Here is a 20,063-nt window from a genome sequence, read left to right as displayed (position 1 = left end):
TTATAATGTAATAATATAATTAAAATTAATGTTTAAAGATAATGAGCACTTAGTCGAAATAGTAGACTTTGCAATGTTTCGGCCACTAATTAGTTACTTATACTAATTGTTTTAAATAATTAACAACAATCATTTCTAGAGTGAAAATTTCTGTCACAGAAGATTCTTTTTATCATAAAATACAGATTTGATTTTTTTTTTTTTTTTTATGAACTTAGGATGCCAAAAAGATACCAATTAGCATTTCCTAATAAAAAAAGTTTTAACTCCATGTTGTTGGAATTAGTTCTACCTCACACCTAATTTTGCATATCTACTCTACAATGGGGCTTGTGCTAAAAATAACCATATATATATTGTGGTCTGTACTGTAATTTATTTTTTTGGAAATGAACGTAAAGAGAAAAATATGAATTGGGACCACGATAAAAGGGCTACTCATCTGTACACATAACAGCCCTATGTTTTCTATACAATTTAAATAATAACATTGGAACAAAACGGATGCACGTGTGCACTAATAAAACACGATAAAGAAAAACGGTTCTGTGTAGCTTTAAGTACTTTCCAAAGTTCAAAAACTATCTTGAGGGTACGAAAATTAGATTTGGAATAGAAGAGATGTGGTTTTACATAGAGATATTTCTGTAGTCAATTTAGATTTAGAAGAAGAAAGTGAAAAGAAAAGAAAAACAAAACATGACATAAAAGATTCAACTAAAATCAAAGCTTCTAACTGAGATTCGATCTAACGCCCTTTTCTAAAGGGAAACAGGAAGGCTTTATGAGTATACACAATGCAAACAAGCCATGTTATTCAAGAATAATCAGTTTGTTGATAGGATATTTCACTTTGAATAAGCACATGAGAACGTATACTGAACATTGCGCAGTGCATCTATTTTCAGAAATTATAGGATTGAAACCATTCCAAGTATTTCAAGGTTTCTGACTAAATAGATGCAACAACATTTTAAACAAAAAAATAAAAAGATAACAGGAGACTATTACCAAAGAAGAAATGTGCCCCATTATTTTTTCAGCCAAAGAAATTGTAAATATAGTAAGTGTGGTCTGAACAAAATTAATCTAATACCGTTGCCACTTTACATTTTTATTGTTAACGAAGGACAAAATCAAATAACTTTAACGATTAGTATTAATAAATAATTAATACACCCCTTGCAAATACCCTATGCCGAAAAAATAACAAAATCGCAAAGTCTTTACATCTGATTATGAAATACTATATTGAGTTTGACATTCTTATAGTAAGAAGTACTAAGGAAAATTAAAATTTAATAATGCTTTCCTGATTCATAAATAAGACATTATATAAATTATTTTAATTATCTCAAAATTTCTAAACAATATTACTGTTATAGGAGTAATATATAGAAAATACCTTAGTTAAAATATACATAATTAGAAATTTAGTTTATCATTATATTAAAAAATAGCCTTTATTTGAAAAAAAAATAAACTCACCAAAACCACATTTTGATCAAATCATTAATTCATACAGACCTGAAACAAAATTAAATTAATTATTTATTTATAAACTGTGAATAAGTATATAAATTAAAATTAAATCGTTTTTCGAGATTATAATACCAGTTAAAGTAAATTAATTATATATAATATTAAATGTCAAAATTTACTATAAATAAAATTTGACAATAGATTAAAAATTATGGTTTTATTTATTGACAAATATGTATACAAAATCAAGTTATTTCAAATTTGATGAAATATAAAAAAGGGTATATTTTTTAGAATTAGCTATAAATTTGTTATTTACAAAGCTACAAAAAATTAAAAAAAGGAAATAAAATCATCAAAAAATTTGTAAAAATAAAAAAAAAAGGAAATTTGATATCTGATGTAAGGTACTTAAATTTTAACAACCCATAAACTGATCCGTAAAGTTGTTAAAATGTTTTAAAAATAAGAAATGGATCAAATAATTATTAAAAAAAAAATCAATAAGATGGCCCATACCAGAGCAGAAATGACGAAAGCCATATTATTTTAATAAATCAAAACAACATATGTAAACAAATATTAGAAACCGCCAGTCTAAAAAAAATTACCAAAAATACTTTTTACATACAAAAAATATAATTTCGTTAACAATCAGGAATAAACTATTAATAAAAATATTCATCGTGGGGACCTGGCTTTAGTGTGAAAGATTGAATTGATAAAAAAAAGTTAATTTACAATATTATTTAAATAAATGTAAATTAGTGGAAGTGTTTAGCTTAGCGGTAAGGCAACGTGCTAATAACTCCAAGGACCGGATTCGTACCACTTTTCTTGGTATCACTGGAGCTGCGAGTCAGCCCTGTGGATTCGGGAGCCCTTCGGAAGAAAAAGTCTGGCGGTTCAGCTTGATTTTGATCAAATCACATCCTTGCACAACCGTTGGTAAAGTAACAGTGCTTCCTTGCAAAGTACTGCACTCCTGCTTTGCACCCTTCATCGGTTGAAGCGGAACAGATTTAATTTTTAATGTAAATTAAACTTTCTAACTTAACCACTAAAAATATTTTCTCTCAGGTACTTATAGAATATAAAATAAAATAACTGTTATCATAACCTTTTTTGATAAGCTAATAGATAGCCACCGATAGATGACTAGTTAGTCAGTTAATGCAATATAAGAGGCTTAATGCTTTCTCTGGAACCTTCCAAAAATAACCAGATTATTTTTATTTTATTCATTTTAATTTTAGCTCTCATTATTTATACTACTAATGTTCCTTATCAAAACATGAGGAATAATAAATAGCAGGAAAGAAAAGTAAATAAAGAACCAGTCCCGAACACCTGCTGAGCAAAGGGCACTTGTCAGGAACGATCAAGATTCTTTCAACTGACAACAGGGCAAGTAAAAACCAAATACGGCAAAAAAATCAGATAAAAGTAGCCGCCAAGGGATTGAATTCTAAATGGCAGATCTCCTGTTGGCTGGAATTAAGACGATATCAATGGGCAGTAAGAAGTGTGGCCTGTTCATTAAAGTCCAAGGCTCGCTGGGCAGGTGGAGGGCATCTGGGACTGTCTTCATTAAGAGCTACAGTTTGTGTCTGATCAAAGGCTCTTCTGCCATTCTCCAAGCAATTATTTATATTTGAAAAAAATCTTGTTCTGTATGAGATTACTGTTAGAAAAAAAATACCTTACTGATCAAGATATCAGAATTCACATTTGAACAATATTCAATAAAGCTAGAGTAAGCGAGTATAATAAGTTGCTAAGAGGAATAGTATCTAACCATAATGTTAGATTATATTTCAAAAAATTAAAGGAGCTGATAAACCTGAGGAAAAGGTGGTAAAAAAACAAAATTATAAATAAAATGAGAGTTTTGTTATCAATTAAGTACTGAACCATAGAGTTCATATGAATATGAGTCACATACAGATATCTTTTCGGCAGAAAAGGATCGAATGAATTCGCATGAATTCAGGCGCTTTGTTGAAAGGTGTAACCAAAATAAAGAGCAATAATCAAAATTATCACTATGATTCAGAATAACATTTTATTAAATATAGAAAATTAATTTTATGATGAAAAAAATAAAATTATAAAAAAATAAAAGGCATTCCATTTAATTCAGAACCTTGAATAACACAGAAGTTCATGAGAATCACAGAAGATTTAAACAATTTAGTGGTGTTTTTTCCCCCCCACAAAAATGACAGTTTTCCACCACAGTGCGACGCGACGCCCCTTCCATAACCTCAGTATACTAAGCCACTGAAACTAACGTCATGGAGAATATAACGTCGACTGAGACCAATAGCAGGTCTATAGGTCAGACATTCAATCTTTGTAGAAAGAGAACAATCCCTTCTTCGTGGACTTCATTTATGGATGGAAAGATTTATTGGGCCTCACGCATTAAACGTTGGGACTGGTACCCCCCAAGTATAAGGGGAAATGGACGGTAAAGCCCCATTAGTAATTTCTTGGCACAACCCTAAATAAATTGTTCTCGCAATTAGATCATTCCCATTAAATTTGTAAAATATAGAAATATACGAAATGAGTGCTATTTATTGGCAAATATATAACCCCAATATAACAGCTGCCAGCTACAAAAAAAAAATCAGAAACGGTAAATAAGGATTTTAGGTTAGGTAAAATTTTAGGTGTCAAAAGTGACTGGGATAAGGATCGTATATTATGCTACTTTCTCTTTTATTATGGTTTTCTTTAGTTATATTTACTGTAAATATGTCATATGATTACTGAAAATTGCAATTGTACGGTTGGCAATTAACTCCGTTCAATAATAAAATAACATAATAATAGTAAATAAACATTGAAACGCTGGATTTTTTTTTTTACATTTTTATTTAAAGAAGATAATTAAAACACTATTGTTTTTTATTTTTCCCAGATAATTAATATCTGCTGGTTTTGATCGAGAAGCATCATGCTCCATCGAGAACAAAATCAACTTCACTTCCATAAATGACTCTGGGTCCATCACAGAGTCAATTATGTCAGCATTTTATAGATTCTATGTAGTATATATCTATATATTGTATCATTAGGTGATTCAATATAAGGTAATATTGCTGATAATAATAAGCAAAGCTAACATAAATATCAATATTAAAACTGAGCCATCAATGTATAGATTTTAATATTAACATAAATCTATACACTAAAATAATTTATAAAAATTACATAGACAAATCTTTTTTTTGTATTAAAAAATAAGCAATTTAGGTAAACTATAGAAATGTAAAAGGTTCTTCATAAAATTAAAGAGAAAGATATGAGACGGTTAGCTGAAAGCTGTAGCAAATCCTGACGGTATTACTCAGGCGATGGTATTTTCTTCTTCCCTTTCCTTACAGTACAACTCCAATCCAGGTCTCCATCTCGGGTTACGTCCTAAAGAAAAGCCGGGTTCAATTTTCCCTAGGTCGGCAACGGTTTTTCCTTTTTTCTTCACCGTTTGAGATGCGGATTTCGTTTCGTTTGATAATTCTCATCAATAAAAAAAAAGAAGGCAAATATCTATGGATTATATTAGATTATATATATTACTGCAAGTGTTCTATTATTTAAAAACTAAAATAAGTAGAAACGAAAGGATGTATAAAATTAATTTTCATAATTAGATTTTATTGAATCAAAAATTTGTATAGCTCTGAATCAGTTAGCAAATTTGTTCCAGTTTACAAAAATCATTAAAAACATTACAAAATATTAGTTTTTTCCCACTATAAGATATTACCCACTAGAAGATAGCGTACAAAGTTTTTAGACAGTAAGAAAATTATTAAAGTCAGTTAAGGAAGTTAATTTCTGTTGGGAATTAAGACATGAGGACTGAGAAAAAAGTGAGCAAAGCAACTTCAGTAGTTTGCTCAGATTTATCCGTTTCATTTTAACATGCAAGCCACAGGTCACCCATCGGAGGGCTAGGACATTAAAGTACACAAAATTACTATGGGGTCTGCCTGAGACAAAAAACTGTTATTGTCGATATAGATTTAAAATCAAAATCCTATATTACGTACATTGTAAATTTAATCTTATTCCAAGAGTAAATTTTTTTTTTATCATTTAGTCCAGAGATCCTTAACCCTGTGCCCACCTTATACAACCTGCAAATGTACAACGGCAGTAACTTCCGTTTAAGAATTTTAATATTTTCAATTAATGGATAACTGTTATGAAAGGATTTTTATTTTAAAACATAAAAATTATTATAAAAGCGGTTAATATTGAACCACTTAAAATAAAAATAGCTCTTTGAACAAATTTTCATTGAATATTTTTTAAAATATAAATACATATCTCATATCAAGCATCTTTTAGTCTACTCAATCGTAGGTTTAGGATCCCTTAAGCGGATCTGTTTCGCAGGAATAATTGGGGAAATATTATAGGATACTGTGAGGCAGGAGTAATAAATTTTAAGCATTAAAATGAACAGGTGAAGTAATATTTCATAAAATAATAGATACTAAATATGTAAAAATAAATGTAGTAGAAACTAAAAGGAGGAGAAAAAAAAGTAAATAATGAAAAAATCAGGAAATTGACAATTTTTTTGCTGTAGAAAACTGTTTGATGAGAGATTAGTGCCCTGCAATATTATTAGTTTTTGTATCTTCCATTTAGCTCATGAATCCCTGCCTTTTCACTATTTCAGCTATTTTTGTTTCGCGAACTCCCAGACCATCTTCCTTCGTTAATTGTATAGGTCAATTAATAATTTTCTAATTGGCCCATTGAATAATTGTGTGAACCTCAATAAAACAAATTTTTATTCAACCATGTCTCAATTAAACGAATCCATTGATAAACGATTTCTTTCAAAACCTCTTGAGAAACGTCATACTGAGGTTTAACTGAATTCAGTTCTCTCAAAATTTGGAAATCATATTTTCGAATTATGTAGTAGACAGTATGTAGAGAGTTCTGTCATTCCCACACAAAGGTACTTTTAATATTTTCTATTGGAAATTGGAGTTTTTGTAATTTCAGGAAATATCTGTCTTAGTTTTGAAGACTAAGAAAAAGTGACTAATGCAGTTTGAGTAGTTTGCTAAGATTTATTCGTTTCATTTTAACATGCAAGCCACAGGTCATCCATTGGAGGGCTAGTCCAAAATAATTTACTATGGGATCCGTCTGAGTCAACATAACTGTTATGGCCAATAAAGATTTTAAAAAACCAGTACAACAGTCCAAAACCTCAATTAATTGTTTTTGATAAATTTCACAACAGAAATTACTGTATAATTTTAATATTTTAAACTAATTAATAACTGTTATGAAAGAATTTTTTGTAAATTTTTATATGCTTATATTAAACATTAAGCGATATAAATTATTGAACACCTTAGAATAAAAATTGCTCTTTGAACAAATTTTCATTGAATATTTATTTTACAAATAAAAAGGTTTCAAGATTAATTGACCTAAGGCCAATACCATAACATAAACTGAATAATAGCAGCCGTCACTGTAGTACTGTTACACAAGGTCAGGTTTGATACATGATAGCAAACTTAATCCCAGTAAACTTACTGTCATGTTAAAGCATTTTGAAACTGTGATATTTTACATCCACGGGAGAAACTGGTGTAACCATCGCAATGGTTAATTGCATAATAGTTACTTTCCCGACAAAATTTACTGTCATGACAATAATGTCGCACTAGTTACAGCGTAATAGCTGACAGTATATGTCACGGTAGTGAAGCTAATGTCATGAAAACATTCACTATTATGACTATATAGTCGCAATAGTTAAAGCGTAATAACTGACGGTTCATATTGTGAGAGTGAAGCCAGTGCTATGAACAAAGAATCGTGATAGTACAGTCTCACTAGCTATAAAGTGAAACGTTATAGTATTTGTTATAGTAGTTCAGCTACTGTCTGAGGCCATTTTAGCCTCTGTGGAAAAGAGTTTAGACGTCACCTTTATGTCTTATGTCAACTTTATGTCTGCAACGGCGCCGGTTCGATTCTGGCCTGGACGGGTCAACCTATGATAACCATCCCGTCAATCAGAAATTCAAAGCTAGAAGTTTAACAAAAAAAAGTTCAGCCACTGTCATATTAACATCGTTTACACAGTAACACTTAACATCCACGATAGCAGCCTTAATGTAAACTGTAAGACAGTTACCATCATTTATAACATTTACTACCGTGTCAGCAGTAGTATTGTATCAGGTTTAGCATTATAAACGTCAGTATTTGTTGTAGTAAAGCCAGTGATGGCCAATGCAATTTAATGCCAAAGAAACAAACCCAAAAACTAGGCCATCTATACTGAAAATTAAATTATTTATGAAAACCATTTTTTTTAAATATATGGATAAACAAGTTGTTACCTGGATCCATAAAATGAGACTATTAGCAGTATGTACTAAAAAAGAACTTAAGTCGAAGAGAAGGGATTAGGTGACACCCATTTTATTATCGCCCAACCTAACGGTTTCAAAAGCTATACATGTCCGGATAGGATATAATAAAGCTATTGAGGTTGCGAGTCAATTCCTAAAACCATATAAGTATGCCATAATACAGGTAACTTTACAACGTTATAAATGTTAAAATCTCTGCTATATATATTTTTTTTATAACTATTCTAAAATTTTATACAACTTAGTTATCAGGGCTTCCAGTACACCTCTACCGCATCATAGAAATAGAATCTCACGGAATATTTGGATGAAACGCCATTACATTCGCATTTCATCCAAAATGCATATCGTATTGCAGACATGTTTTAATGTGTACTTCATGTATTGCTACTGAAGAATGAAAGTGAAAATTTTAAACAAATATTATACATATTTAGATGCATTATAAGAGTCAATAGGTTAAAAAACGCATGTATTTGGATCTGCGCCATTATGTAACTTGTTATATGTTTTATTAACACCATGCCGTGACTCTATCAAAAGCCATGCAAGCAGAACAGCGGTATCGACTCACCGTCTCCAAAGCAAGAAGGGGGACTGCCGCCTGGGAGAAGTGGACCATTGACTGAAGGGTGGAACAGGTGGGGAATACAGTCCCGTTGTAAAAAGACACTGCCCCTGGATATCTCGTTACTGACTTTTTTTGAGGCAGGGTAAAAGAACAAGAATGTGGGCAGGTGAGGGAGCGAACAGGTGAGGAAGCGGCCCAAGCTTCTCTACGTGGTTCATATCAAGCGGTGGTTCCGCGGCGGTTTCACAGTGACAGTAAAAGCTATCACAGTCATTACTTAATACCTAATACCATCAACTATTTACGCATTCGCGACAAACCTATTATAGACCAATAGAATTTCAACTTAACCGAAAACCATCCTTTCTGTGTTGTATCAGGGGATCTTGATATTTTAGGTTACGAATATTTATAAATACCAAGTTTTAAATTTCAGTACTTTCTTTTATTTTAAATTCTAATTTTTTACATTACTATTATATTTATTATTTAGTTATTAATTCATTATATGCCTAACAATGGGTTCACAAATGTACATTGCAATTATTTTCAGGAAAGTAGGCGTCCAAAAGAAAAAGTACTTTTTATTTCATTACATGTATTCACCAAAACTTTATTATGAGTGTCTCAAGCGAATCTTTTCAACCATTGTTAATCCAAAAATTGATTTTTTTCACATTCAAACGGACGTCACTAAAACCACTAACATAAACTTAGCTAAAAATTTATTACAACAAAGAAAGTGACTGTGATAAATAATTTTAATTCTTAATTGAATGTGAAAACTGACTTATTAGGACACTTTATTGGATTGGCCTGGGCAGAGTAGCCATGAAGTGTTTTCAAATGATTTAGTTCGAAATTGTATTAATATGGTACCTGATGATCCCCGAAACGTTGGACTTATAAAGTGAATAAATGTATTTTGAGACTATAATGGATAAAATTGTATTTATTTAAACAAAGTTATGTTAAATATTAAACGCATAGCTCCTGGTGGATTTTAGCAACTTGTTTCATAACATTTCCTTCCAAAACTTGATGTTATTATTTACTTCTAAGTTTTTATTAATATCATTTATTACAAATACCTAAATTAAGTGAAAAGTGGAAGTTGTGTGAAAGTTTGGCCACTTTTGTCTTATAGATCTTCTAACTTGTGAGGAAGAGAATCAAGATGAGCTAATTGACAACTGTCATTACTTTATTATTATTATTATTGTTATCCATTGCTTCTATTTAACACGCTGTAACATGTTAAACTAAAGATTAGGATTACCCCTAATGAAAACTGATGTGCTTGATATGTTGCACCTAAAACATCACATCTGATCAACTAGGGTATTGAAATCATCAGCTATTACAAGTACTTAAAATAAACAAAAATCTATAATAAAAAGCGCTGATTATAGATAACAATCCCTAAAGTAATGTCTTGTAGCATTGCCATTCTTCCAGATCTTTATCAATGAACATAATTAAATGTTGTCACAAGTCCATTAAAACAAGACAAAACAAAACAAAAAAAAAGAAGATGTGCAGATTATTGCAGAGAAGGTACATACGTTCAACGCCGAGTTATCAGATGCGCCTTGAGTAGTAAATAATAGCTCTACTTAGTCGAGGTGTCGCGGGGAGATAAGGGCCACTCACTACCTCTGTATCTATTGCAAAGTATAGTTAATTATTGAACGCTTATTAGGGTTGGGCTTACCTTAAGGATTACCCGCAGTAAATTCTAGATCCGGACCCACTGCCAGATAGGATAAGTTGGGTTAACTTACGGCTGGAGGGCTAAGTAATGTTGCAAGGAGAGGGTGTGCATTAGTCTATCAGCAGGAGGAGGGACTTAACATGCAAATAGATCCCAGGATAAGAAGCTGGAGAGGACACTCTTAATAAGGAGTTAGGTACAAGAATGGGATGGAGACGAGCTATGCCATTGATAGCCAACTGAAGGTTAAGTTAATTGACAAAGAATTAGCAACAGATAATATATTTAAATTACTCTACCCCCAACCCAGAAAAAATATATATCTAGTTAAATATACCATAAAGGAGTAGTATCTAATCAATTTCAAGGTTTCGGGAATAACTGATTCTTTATTCAACTGCAAGAGGTGCGTTCCCTTATTAACTCTTATGGATTTAATGTATCTACGATGCATGAGTTGCTGATCGTGAATATTATGTAAAATTTATTTAATTTAGTTTCAACTTTTCGACCACATTTTCAGGCCTTATCAAGACTAAGTACAAAAAAAAAAAGCATGGTGAATAAAGCAGAAAAAAAATAATAATAAAATATTCTATTTTTATTTATTACAGGCCGATTTATGCTTCTCAATTACTAACTTTTGGTATGTAGAAAGATTAATTGAGTACAATCTATATAAATTAATATATTTCATTATTTACACATTGGATTAAGGATTTAATTAATTATTTAGTATATCTACTTAGTGTATAGTATAAAATTATACGGTAAAAAAAATAGATAACTTCTAGGAGACTTAACCAATCTACACCAAACTATACACATAAATCACTGCTTATGGCTTTGGTATTTTGCAATTATAAGGACATATGTAAATAATGTTAATATACTTTGAAACAGCAGACATTTAGCTATCTAACGGTTGTAATAACGTAGGAAATAAATAAAAAGTAAAGGATCAATGAAAGATTACATGAACGATAGACACCAGGAGAAAAACAAAATACTTCAAATAAATCAATGTGAAAAATTTCTAATTTTTAATTTCTTTGAAAAAAAAACAAACAACGATGCTATAAACCAACATGATTTGCTTATTCCTAACAAAAACTACGGAGACCAACTTGGCTTCCTGCCTTTTTATATTTTTTTAATTTTTAGTGAACAAAAAAAATCATTTTATAGAACAAGCCATACTTGTTTTCTTATTCTTCAGAACGACAAATAGATTGGCACATAATAACCATGAAAAAATGTATACTTTCTGAGCTATGTGCCAAAAATACTTAATGTTGATAATAAATTTTTTTAACCCGTAAAAAATTAAAAAAATCGGAATAGCCAATCTCCTTCCCAGGAAAATCCAGAACATTTACCAAAAAGGCGAATCAGAATCGGATCAACGGTATGACAGAGCATAAAGTACCAACAAACAAATATTCATTTTTACATATTAGATTGAAAGATTATTAGTTTTTCGTATGAAATTTATTATAGGAAGATGAGCATGGAAACAACATTTGTAGTATAGCGTTGGATAAAATGATATTCATCGTATAAATTACGTAAAGCACATAAAAAAGGGATATATTCTAATGTTTAAATGTTTTTATGCTACCCTAGTTATTAAATAGTTAGTTTTTAAATTTTACTTATATAAGAGCTTTTCAGTTGACAGGATGATTAACTCTATAAAAACATTTACAGTATTTTCAATTGTGTTACAGCTGTAACAGCCACCACAAGCATATAGATATTTGCTGCCGTAACAGGACTGTCAGGCAATGAGGATTAGTTCGATAGTTAGTCATACTATAAACTTATAGTGCTTTATGTAAGTTTATAGTTATACTATACTAAAGTATGCTGGACAGCTTAATAACATGGAGATACCTAGGTAGCGAACTTTTTCAACATATAACCACATAAACCAACCTTAAATATAACTATTTTAAAAGTTAAATTAGGTAGATGGTCAGGGTTGCGGTCAAAAAAAGAAGAACGACGACGGTCAACTATATATACATATATATAATATGATGCATAATCTACGGGGCTCTATAAAACCCTGACCATCTACTTATATTTAAATCTTTACGGTCATCTATATATACATATATATATTTTAAAAGTTTTTCTTTTTTTAATATCATTATTAATTTCTTAAGACTTATTTCCAATACAATAAGTTTCACATAATACTCACGACAGACTGCTCTCTCGGCCTTCAGCTTCCACTAGCATCGCAAGATAACCTGTGACAGACGCGATCAAAGACGCGATGAGTCCGAAGACAGAGCTTCTCTCCGACTGAGACATCTGGGACGAGGCAGGACATAATAATAACCGGGCCACATGTCCCACACAGCCTGACAAAGGTCTACTAAATATTACTGAGAGGGCGGTATGTTTGTTGTGTCTGGGGCCAACTGTTTCGATCCGTTTGTTAGACCGTTCGCTGCTGTTGTACATAATGTGCCGATCGGCGAAGCGGCCGCTTTGTATTTCCTTCATACATATTTATTAAAGTGCATCTCAATAAATAATTAATTTGACGCATAAGTGATTCATTGAAGAAATATCTACTTTCAGCTATATCACACTCAGAGATGTTATAGAATTACAGATTAAATGACCATGATAAAATTTATTGAGTCAGGGTGAAATAATATAACAATAGAATTCACAAGAAGCAAATGCTTTTGATCTTGATATGTATTTATATAAAAAATTTAAGTTGATTTTAATTACTCCGCAATTAATTTTTCTGTTAAGCAAATATTTATGTTTCTTTTGTTTTATTGAATTATACTTTTTTTTTAATCACACAGCAATTCTCGAAAAGTTTCGCTTAGGTTTAGTTTTGTCCTAGGAGCCCCACAACTGAAAAGTGAGGCGTGTAGCTCCAAAACCAGCTCCATCCACATTTTTCTGAAATACCTTTTTTCTATTTCCGCATGTTCTCGATACACTGAATCATACGGTAAAGAGCATAACTAGCTCCTCCGCGAACACAGGGTTCAAACTGATCCATTCGTTGCTCAACCCAGCTCGAACCAAGCTCCATTTTAATCACTGAAGGTTCCACCGGCGTGGCACAGGTTTTGTTGTTTCATGCAATAGAAAAATTAACAGATTTCGAGATGATATTGAAGTTCATAGTGAGGTGAACTATCTGAACGACGATGAAAGTGCATTTCAACCGTTAACAAAGAAAAAAAGGAGAATTTCACTCGTCACTGGATTTGATACTATTTCCTACAGGTCCAGTAAAATTGTCGCTCAATAACGACGAAAATGAAAACAAATTTTATAAGAGTACCTAAACAATAGTTATTCTTTCATTCTTTGAGCAATGGATTTTTTAATTAATTTTATCTAGTAGTCAAATATAAGTTTTCATTCTTCAATTAAAATTGTCTTGAAACGACCTAGTTGTTTCTACTTTTATCATATCTTGAAAATTCAACAAGAAAAAATTATATAACTGATTTTTTTACCATATTATAATTTAGTGTACAAGACTGAAAATTGTGGTTAATTGGTTCGAAACCACTTCCATCTAAAATTTAAATTTAAATATCTAGAAAGCTAGAATTACTAAAGCAGTGAAACTAACATGAAATAATCATGGACGTTACTGCTTTCGATATAAATAACAAAAATTCTCAAAACTAATTGGTATGTCAATGGAAATTTTTTTTGTTGGCGTTTCTGAACATTTTCTGAAATTGGAAAGAGCTGCTTTTGAAGCTACATGTCCCAATTACATTATAAATATCATTTTTAAAAATTTAGAAGATTGGAAATGATACATAATATCTGAAAACATACTATACGAAATACATAGCCAATTTCGAAAGTCTAAATAAAGTAAAAACAATAAGTAAACATGATTACAACCTTATTCGTGTTAAAAAGTAGTTGAGGAACCTTCTAATTACTACAAAATACAAACTAACTAAATATTATTTCATATGGAAATTAACTATTGTTCCTAGCACCAATACATTTTAATGTAAATTCCATCAAATCACTAACTGAAAAATAAAACATTAAATTATCTAAAGTACTACACCCAAAAACGTTAGTGTGTTTGAATCTTTTCACAACAAAAAAGGAAGATAACTTATGTATAAATCTTTATGGTTTCTATGTTTGAATTGATAATACTAACGGAACAAATAAAATAACACATAAGTAATAAAATATACAAAATATTGCTATTCATTTCCATACAAATATATCGTTTTGACACTTCAAGGTTTGTATCAAAATTAATGGAGTTTCTGTATATAAAAAAATGGGTCTTACATGCATGTGCAACAATGTCACAATATACATTATTTCTTTTTGTTTCTAAAATTATCTTATTTGAACCTTGGAGATTGGAAAGGCCATAATGAAACGAGACGCTGTAAAATGGCGACTACAAAGGCCAAGCCGAAAGATTTATGGCAAATCGATACGATATTTTAAGTTCCACATTCTAATAATAACTTGAACCAAAACCCTATGTTGACATTAATTGACACACAAAGCCATATTCTGTATTATAAATAGAAGTTTAACTACATATTTTGGTTTTAACTATTAGGGTTGAAAATTAAAAATCAATTTATTAATAATGAAAATACGAACTATACATACTTTGCATAAGTTAGTAAATATTGATTATCATTAGTGAAGAGTAAACATTTTCAAAACTAAAAATAACACTTTAAGCACTGTAATACAGTGCACATACAGGTGAAACTAATAATAACACTTTAAAACTAAAAATAACACTTTAAGCACTGTAATACAGTGCACTGTAATACAGGCGGAATATTTTAACGCACTGGACTCCTCATTAATTGTAGTGAAACTAACTAATTTTTACTTTCATTAGGAGCGGTGTAGCTCATTTAACAAGAACCGTGGACATATTTCCCTGGTCTGAGTTAGAGTCCAGCTGTGGCAGATAAATATTTAAATTAGATTATTAATTATACGAGGATACCTCCCTGGGGCACGCCAAGCCCTTACGACAGGGGTGGACAACTTTTCAGGATGTAGGATCTACTTTTTGTCTAAAAAGTGTGTCACGATAGACTTACTTAGGCGTAGTCTAAGGGGTGGAAGGTTATGAAATACATACTATGTTTATACACTGTGTTTCAGTATAAGGTGCATTCCAGTGAGGTATGGGTAGATAAGAAAAATATAGGTTCAAAACAATTTTTTAATTTTTAAATCTCGTATTAAGTTTTCGAGATATAGGCTCATGAAGAAAATAAATTTCCCGACCCAACTCTTGGTAGCAGTATGCCGTACATACGGTACCTAAAAAATTCGGTTTTCCGACACTTGTTAAAAATAGATTTTTACTTACTTAAAATGCAATTTAATTTTTTTATGTATTAATTAATTTTTTAACTTCAATGTATATGTTGTACTATTTTTTCATAAGGTTTTATAAAAATGCACAGTAAGAGTGATAATTTGATTTCAATATTTCATATCTTCCGCGTTGTTTTTTTTTTTTTTTGGGAGGGGGGGCAGGTAAATTTATCATGGAAGAATAATATGACTTGCCTTTTGGTAATCTCAAACAATTTTATGTTTACAAAGTATATAAAAAATAAATAATAATATAAGGAAGAATACATGTAGGTGGACTAGAAACTAGTTACTAATAAATACAATCAGGTGTGATAAAAATCTAAATACAAATCTAGACCAATAAATTGTAGAAAATACTTGTTAGAAATAGTTATAAATATGGTAAAGAGGTAGGTGTACAAGGTAAAGCAGATAAGTAAAGTAAATATGGCATAGGTGAGGTATAGTAATATGTAAAAGGGAAATATTAAGACAATTAATGAAAAAAACAAATTAACATAGGGGGAAGTACCTGTCAGATTGAAACAAAGATGACAACAGGGAGGTTGAGAAACGGAAAGTCAGCTAGAAAATTTCCCCACTTCTTCCACTAACCCTCAGGAAGGTTAAGATTTTGTATAATATATAGATAGGAATTACATTATTATTATTATTTTATATACTTTATAAACATAAAGTTTTTTATTTTAATGTTTTGTCAATTCCATAATGTATCTTGTTTTTTCATCTATCCCTGACGAAGCCCTGCAAAGCAGGGCGAAACGTTGGTTAACAATAAATAGTTTTCTTTTACTACTTTGATACTTTTATTGTTCTCCACCCGGACTATCTTCTAAATCACAATCTACTTCATACGGTCAACTATCTTCCTTTAAAAAATTACAAACTGCCACAAGACTGAGGTGAGAGTTTATTTATATTCTCCGATTTTCCTAACTAAAATTGTAGAAATCCACTAGTATTATTATTGAGATCAAAACACTTGTCTTCAAATAAACAAATGTGTTTTGAAACGTTGAGTTATAATCGTCATACATGTATAGAAACTTCATACATTTTTCTCCTAAAACTCGTGAATGTATACCGAATGGATTTTGCTTAACTTATCAAGCTATAATAAATTCTAATAAGGAAATTTCAGGAGATTCGACATTATTGACAATATTAATTACAAGAAGAACACATTTAATTTAAGTAATGCAAACAATTATTTATATTATAAAGAACAAGATAAAATGGTTCTATAACAACAACAAAAAATAAAATAAAGAACTAGGCCTATCACCAAAACATTTAGAAAGATTTATCTTTTAATATTTTAATTTACATACTTTTATACTTAATAATTTATAATTACCATTAATAAAAAATAGTAATAAAAACATAAACACGAAATACGACCATAGTTCAAAAAGTGAACAATAATATCCATAAAAACTAATTAAAGTCATGTAATGAAATTAACCTGGGAGCAATTACAATTTTAATTGCGACCTCAGAGAGAAACTCCCTAGTTTCCATCATTCCGACGATGCTTCCTTTAACACTCCATCTCGGGAAAATTGGAGTTGATTGAGGGGAAATTAATATCCCCCCACTCTCGGGATAAAGTATTTACAATTAAATTAATCTTTTCAAGGGATTTTACACGCTCGGAGGTACCTAAAGTATTTCCTCAGAATAATCAAGAGAAATCCGGAGAATGTTTGTAATGCCCGGCTTGGCCCATTGTGGAGAAATCTTGCATCAATTTTTTTACCATTATGAAGAGAAAACCAGTTATTAAATACTTCTTCATAACTTTTCATTTGCTTTTCTTTGTAACGACCACGTTTACTTTGTAATTACTCAAGGAAATTGAAGAATTTCATCAGTATTTTTAATAACTGTATCATGATCTAAGCCTTTGGAAACTCTCTATGATGGAGTAAGAATAAATTTTATGAAAAAAAGAACAATGATTAAAAAAAATTCAATAACATATTCATTCAATTGTTTCCTAAAAAATATATATAGTTATAAATGATGTGATTTCTTTAAGCACTTCAACAAAATATTTTTCATTTACTAAAATTATTACAATAGTTTTCTAAAAAAAAAAAAAAAAATACATTAGTATTTGACATGTCAGTGTTTGAACTAATTCTAAGAATGTACTTTAAATTAAATAAATATACAACAGAACACGAATTTTCATAATGATGGCATAATATCCGAAACGCCGAACATCTTAATAGTAAATTAAAATCATTGTGAAACAATATTGCCAGTAATGATAAAACAATTCTTATCAATAACTCGTATATTTAATTTCTTCAAAGCAACATTTTTCAAGAAATCTTGTAAGGTCAATAGCAACATTAAGTAAAGAAATATAAATAGCTGTAAGACTCTAGACTCGTTGGCTGATTTATAAGCAATACTATGACTTGGAAAATATAAAAAAAAATGTTTTCTTCAAGAAATTTTTATAACAAGTTAAATCTTTTGAAAAAGAAGGAGGAGTTATTTTTCATCAATGATAATTTAACAATTTATAACGGAATAATGGACAGCAACGTTTTTAGCAACAAATGCTGGAGGTAATTACAATTTTTCTTTAATAAATTGTACAAAAGAAAAGTTTTGTCCATTCCTAATTTAATACTAATATTCTTCAAAACCCTTAACCAAGAAACAGTACCATATTATTATTATTCTATGGGCAACAGACCATGGAGGCCTATGACCTCGTGCCATGTATTTCCCAATATTAGGATGTAATTAGGAAATACATCGTGCGTTTCTTGACGTGTTTTTTTCGCAGGGTGGGTCACTCCCACGCCTATTTTTTGTGAGTGCCACCCATTTGCTAACGGGCCTCACAAATGCCCGTGGGGAGGTTGTCAGTGAGTTTTGCATTACTTTGTGCTTGAAAAAACCCTGAATGGGACCAGGGATTCGATCCGACAACCTGTGGATGGTAGACTGACGCTGCTACCGCCCCCTTAACCAAGAAACAGTGCCATAAGAAAAATTAAAACACGAACTGTGAAAAAAATTTATAATTAACTATGAGAGAAAAAGTTTAGAGAAGGCAAAATGTGCAAAAGGCAGCTGAGTGTGCCCGATCTCTGTATTGCACTCAGAGAACAACAAATGTATTTTTGTCAGGAAGTTGATATTCCTTACACTCAATTCGATAAACACAAAAAAATACGAATTTTTATATTTTATGAACCATAAAATAAGAATTTATTGTTAGAAATGTTTGCCTTCCGGAGTGCTAAGTAAAGAAGGTACTGCATCAGATTTTTCATATATGGATGTGATAGCACTATTATACTTAAAATAAAAGTCTGAAATACCGATTATTATAAGTGAAATAATTTGATGATATGTTCCAATTATGTGAAATCCAAATAGTTGCCCTACCCTGGCAAGTTATAAGATGAAGCAATGCCCTGAGACAGCTAAATACGGACTGAGTTGCCACTGACCCGAAGAAGAGAGCTAATCAGTGATTAATGATTGACCTCTCTGATAAATGGACCCTGATAGGGGGGAGGTAGATCTAGCCCCTTAGACCCCCTCCCCATAATTCATCCTCCAGCGGGCTCCCTGGGTCACAGCCCGCCGAGGAAAAGCGTAACTAAAAACGTCGCCAGAGCGGAAAATTTAGCCACGGTTCGGGATTTAACAGGGAACGGAGATTCGCTCCCGAGACATAATATAACGTGTTACGTGCATTACATTCGGAACAAAAGGAGTCATCTACACTCCTCGGTATTATAAAAATAGAACACGGAAACTATAAGACCACGGTTCATGGAATAAAGCCAGGTCGTTAAATAGAAAATGTCACCTCACTCACTGAGACCTCTTACAACTCATTGAAACTAGCTATACTTCAATATTAATACGATAATTTTTTTTAACAAAACGTTTAAATCAGAAATACTGCCTAAATACTAAATAAGAATATATGGAAATATAGATCCCTTATTAAAAAAACAAATTATATTATTTAGTTATGATTTTAAAAATTTGTATATCAGTTTAAAAATAAAAATACACAATAGTACATATAAGTAGGGATTAAGGATTAATTATTAACTATTGAGACAGTGTTTAGGTAAAACATTGTTGTTCTGTTTGTTTTTTATACATTTACTTTTTAATTTTTCTTTAAAAACAAAAAGATACACAAACATGTATCAATATTTCTCTCAGTGAGATGAAAGATGAGGAAATTAAAATTAAATAAATTAAATGAGAGGATTCAATTATAACCCAATAATAATAATTAATTAACTATCAACTTAATATTTCACTATTTTTCAAAATGTTTCAATTTACTTTTTAGTCACCAAGAAAATTTCAATTTTTTTATTCTAAATTACTAAAATATTAATTGTATGTAATCTATATATATGTGTGTGTGTGTGTGTGTGTGTGTGTGTGTGTGTGTGTGTGTGTGTGTGTGTGTGTGTGTGTG

The 20,063-nt window shown here is 30.8% G+C and overlaps 1 protein-coding gene across 6 annotated transcripts in view; it reads right to left on the bottom strand.

Annotated features, from left to right (window-relative positions):
- The window catches only part of LOC112210356 (uncharacterized), a 493,390-nt gene that overhangs the window by 280,937 nt on the left and 192,390 nt on the right, over positions 1–20,063 (bottom strand). Inside the window, exons 1-2 of one of the 6 annotated variants that reach the window (XM_067048332.1) lie at positions 12,408–12,516; positions 1,489–1,527 (exon numbers count right to left, since the gene is read on the bottom strand). The exons of 4 other annotated variants lie outside the window; for them this stretch is intronic. In XM_067048332.1, coding sequence (XP_066904433.1) covers positions 1,489–1,499 — 11 coding nt within the window. In that variant the 5' untranslated portion in view covers positions 1,500–1,527; positions 12,408–12,516. Of the gene's footprint in view, positions 1–1,488; positions 1,528–12,407; positions 12,517–20,063 lie in introns of those variants that run through there. One more of the 6 variants, XM_067048333.1, reaches the window with a different exon arrangement.

The sequence above is a fragment of the Halyomorpha halys genome, unplaced genomic scaffold (genome assembly GCF_000696795.3).
Source record: "Halyomorpha halys isolate HHAL.00 unplaced genomic scaffold, Hhal_1.1 Scaffold588.1, whole genome shotgun sequence".
In the NCBI taxonomy this organism is placed as follows: domain Eukaryota; kingdom Metazoa; phylum Arthropoda; class Insecta; order Hemiptera; family Pentatomidae; genus Halyomorpha; species Halyomorpha halys.
Note: the sequence above shows the minus strand (reverse complement) of the source record. Positions and strands in the feature narration are given on the sequence as shown.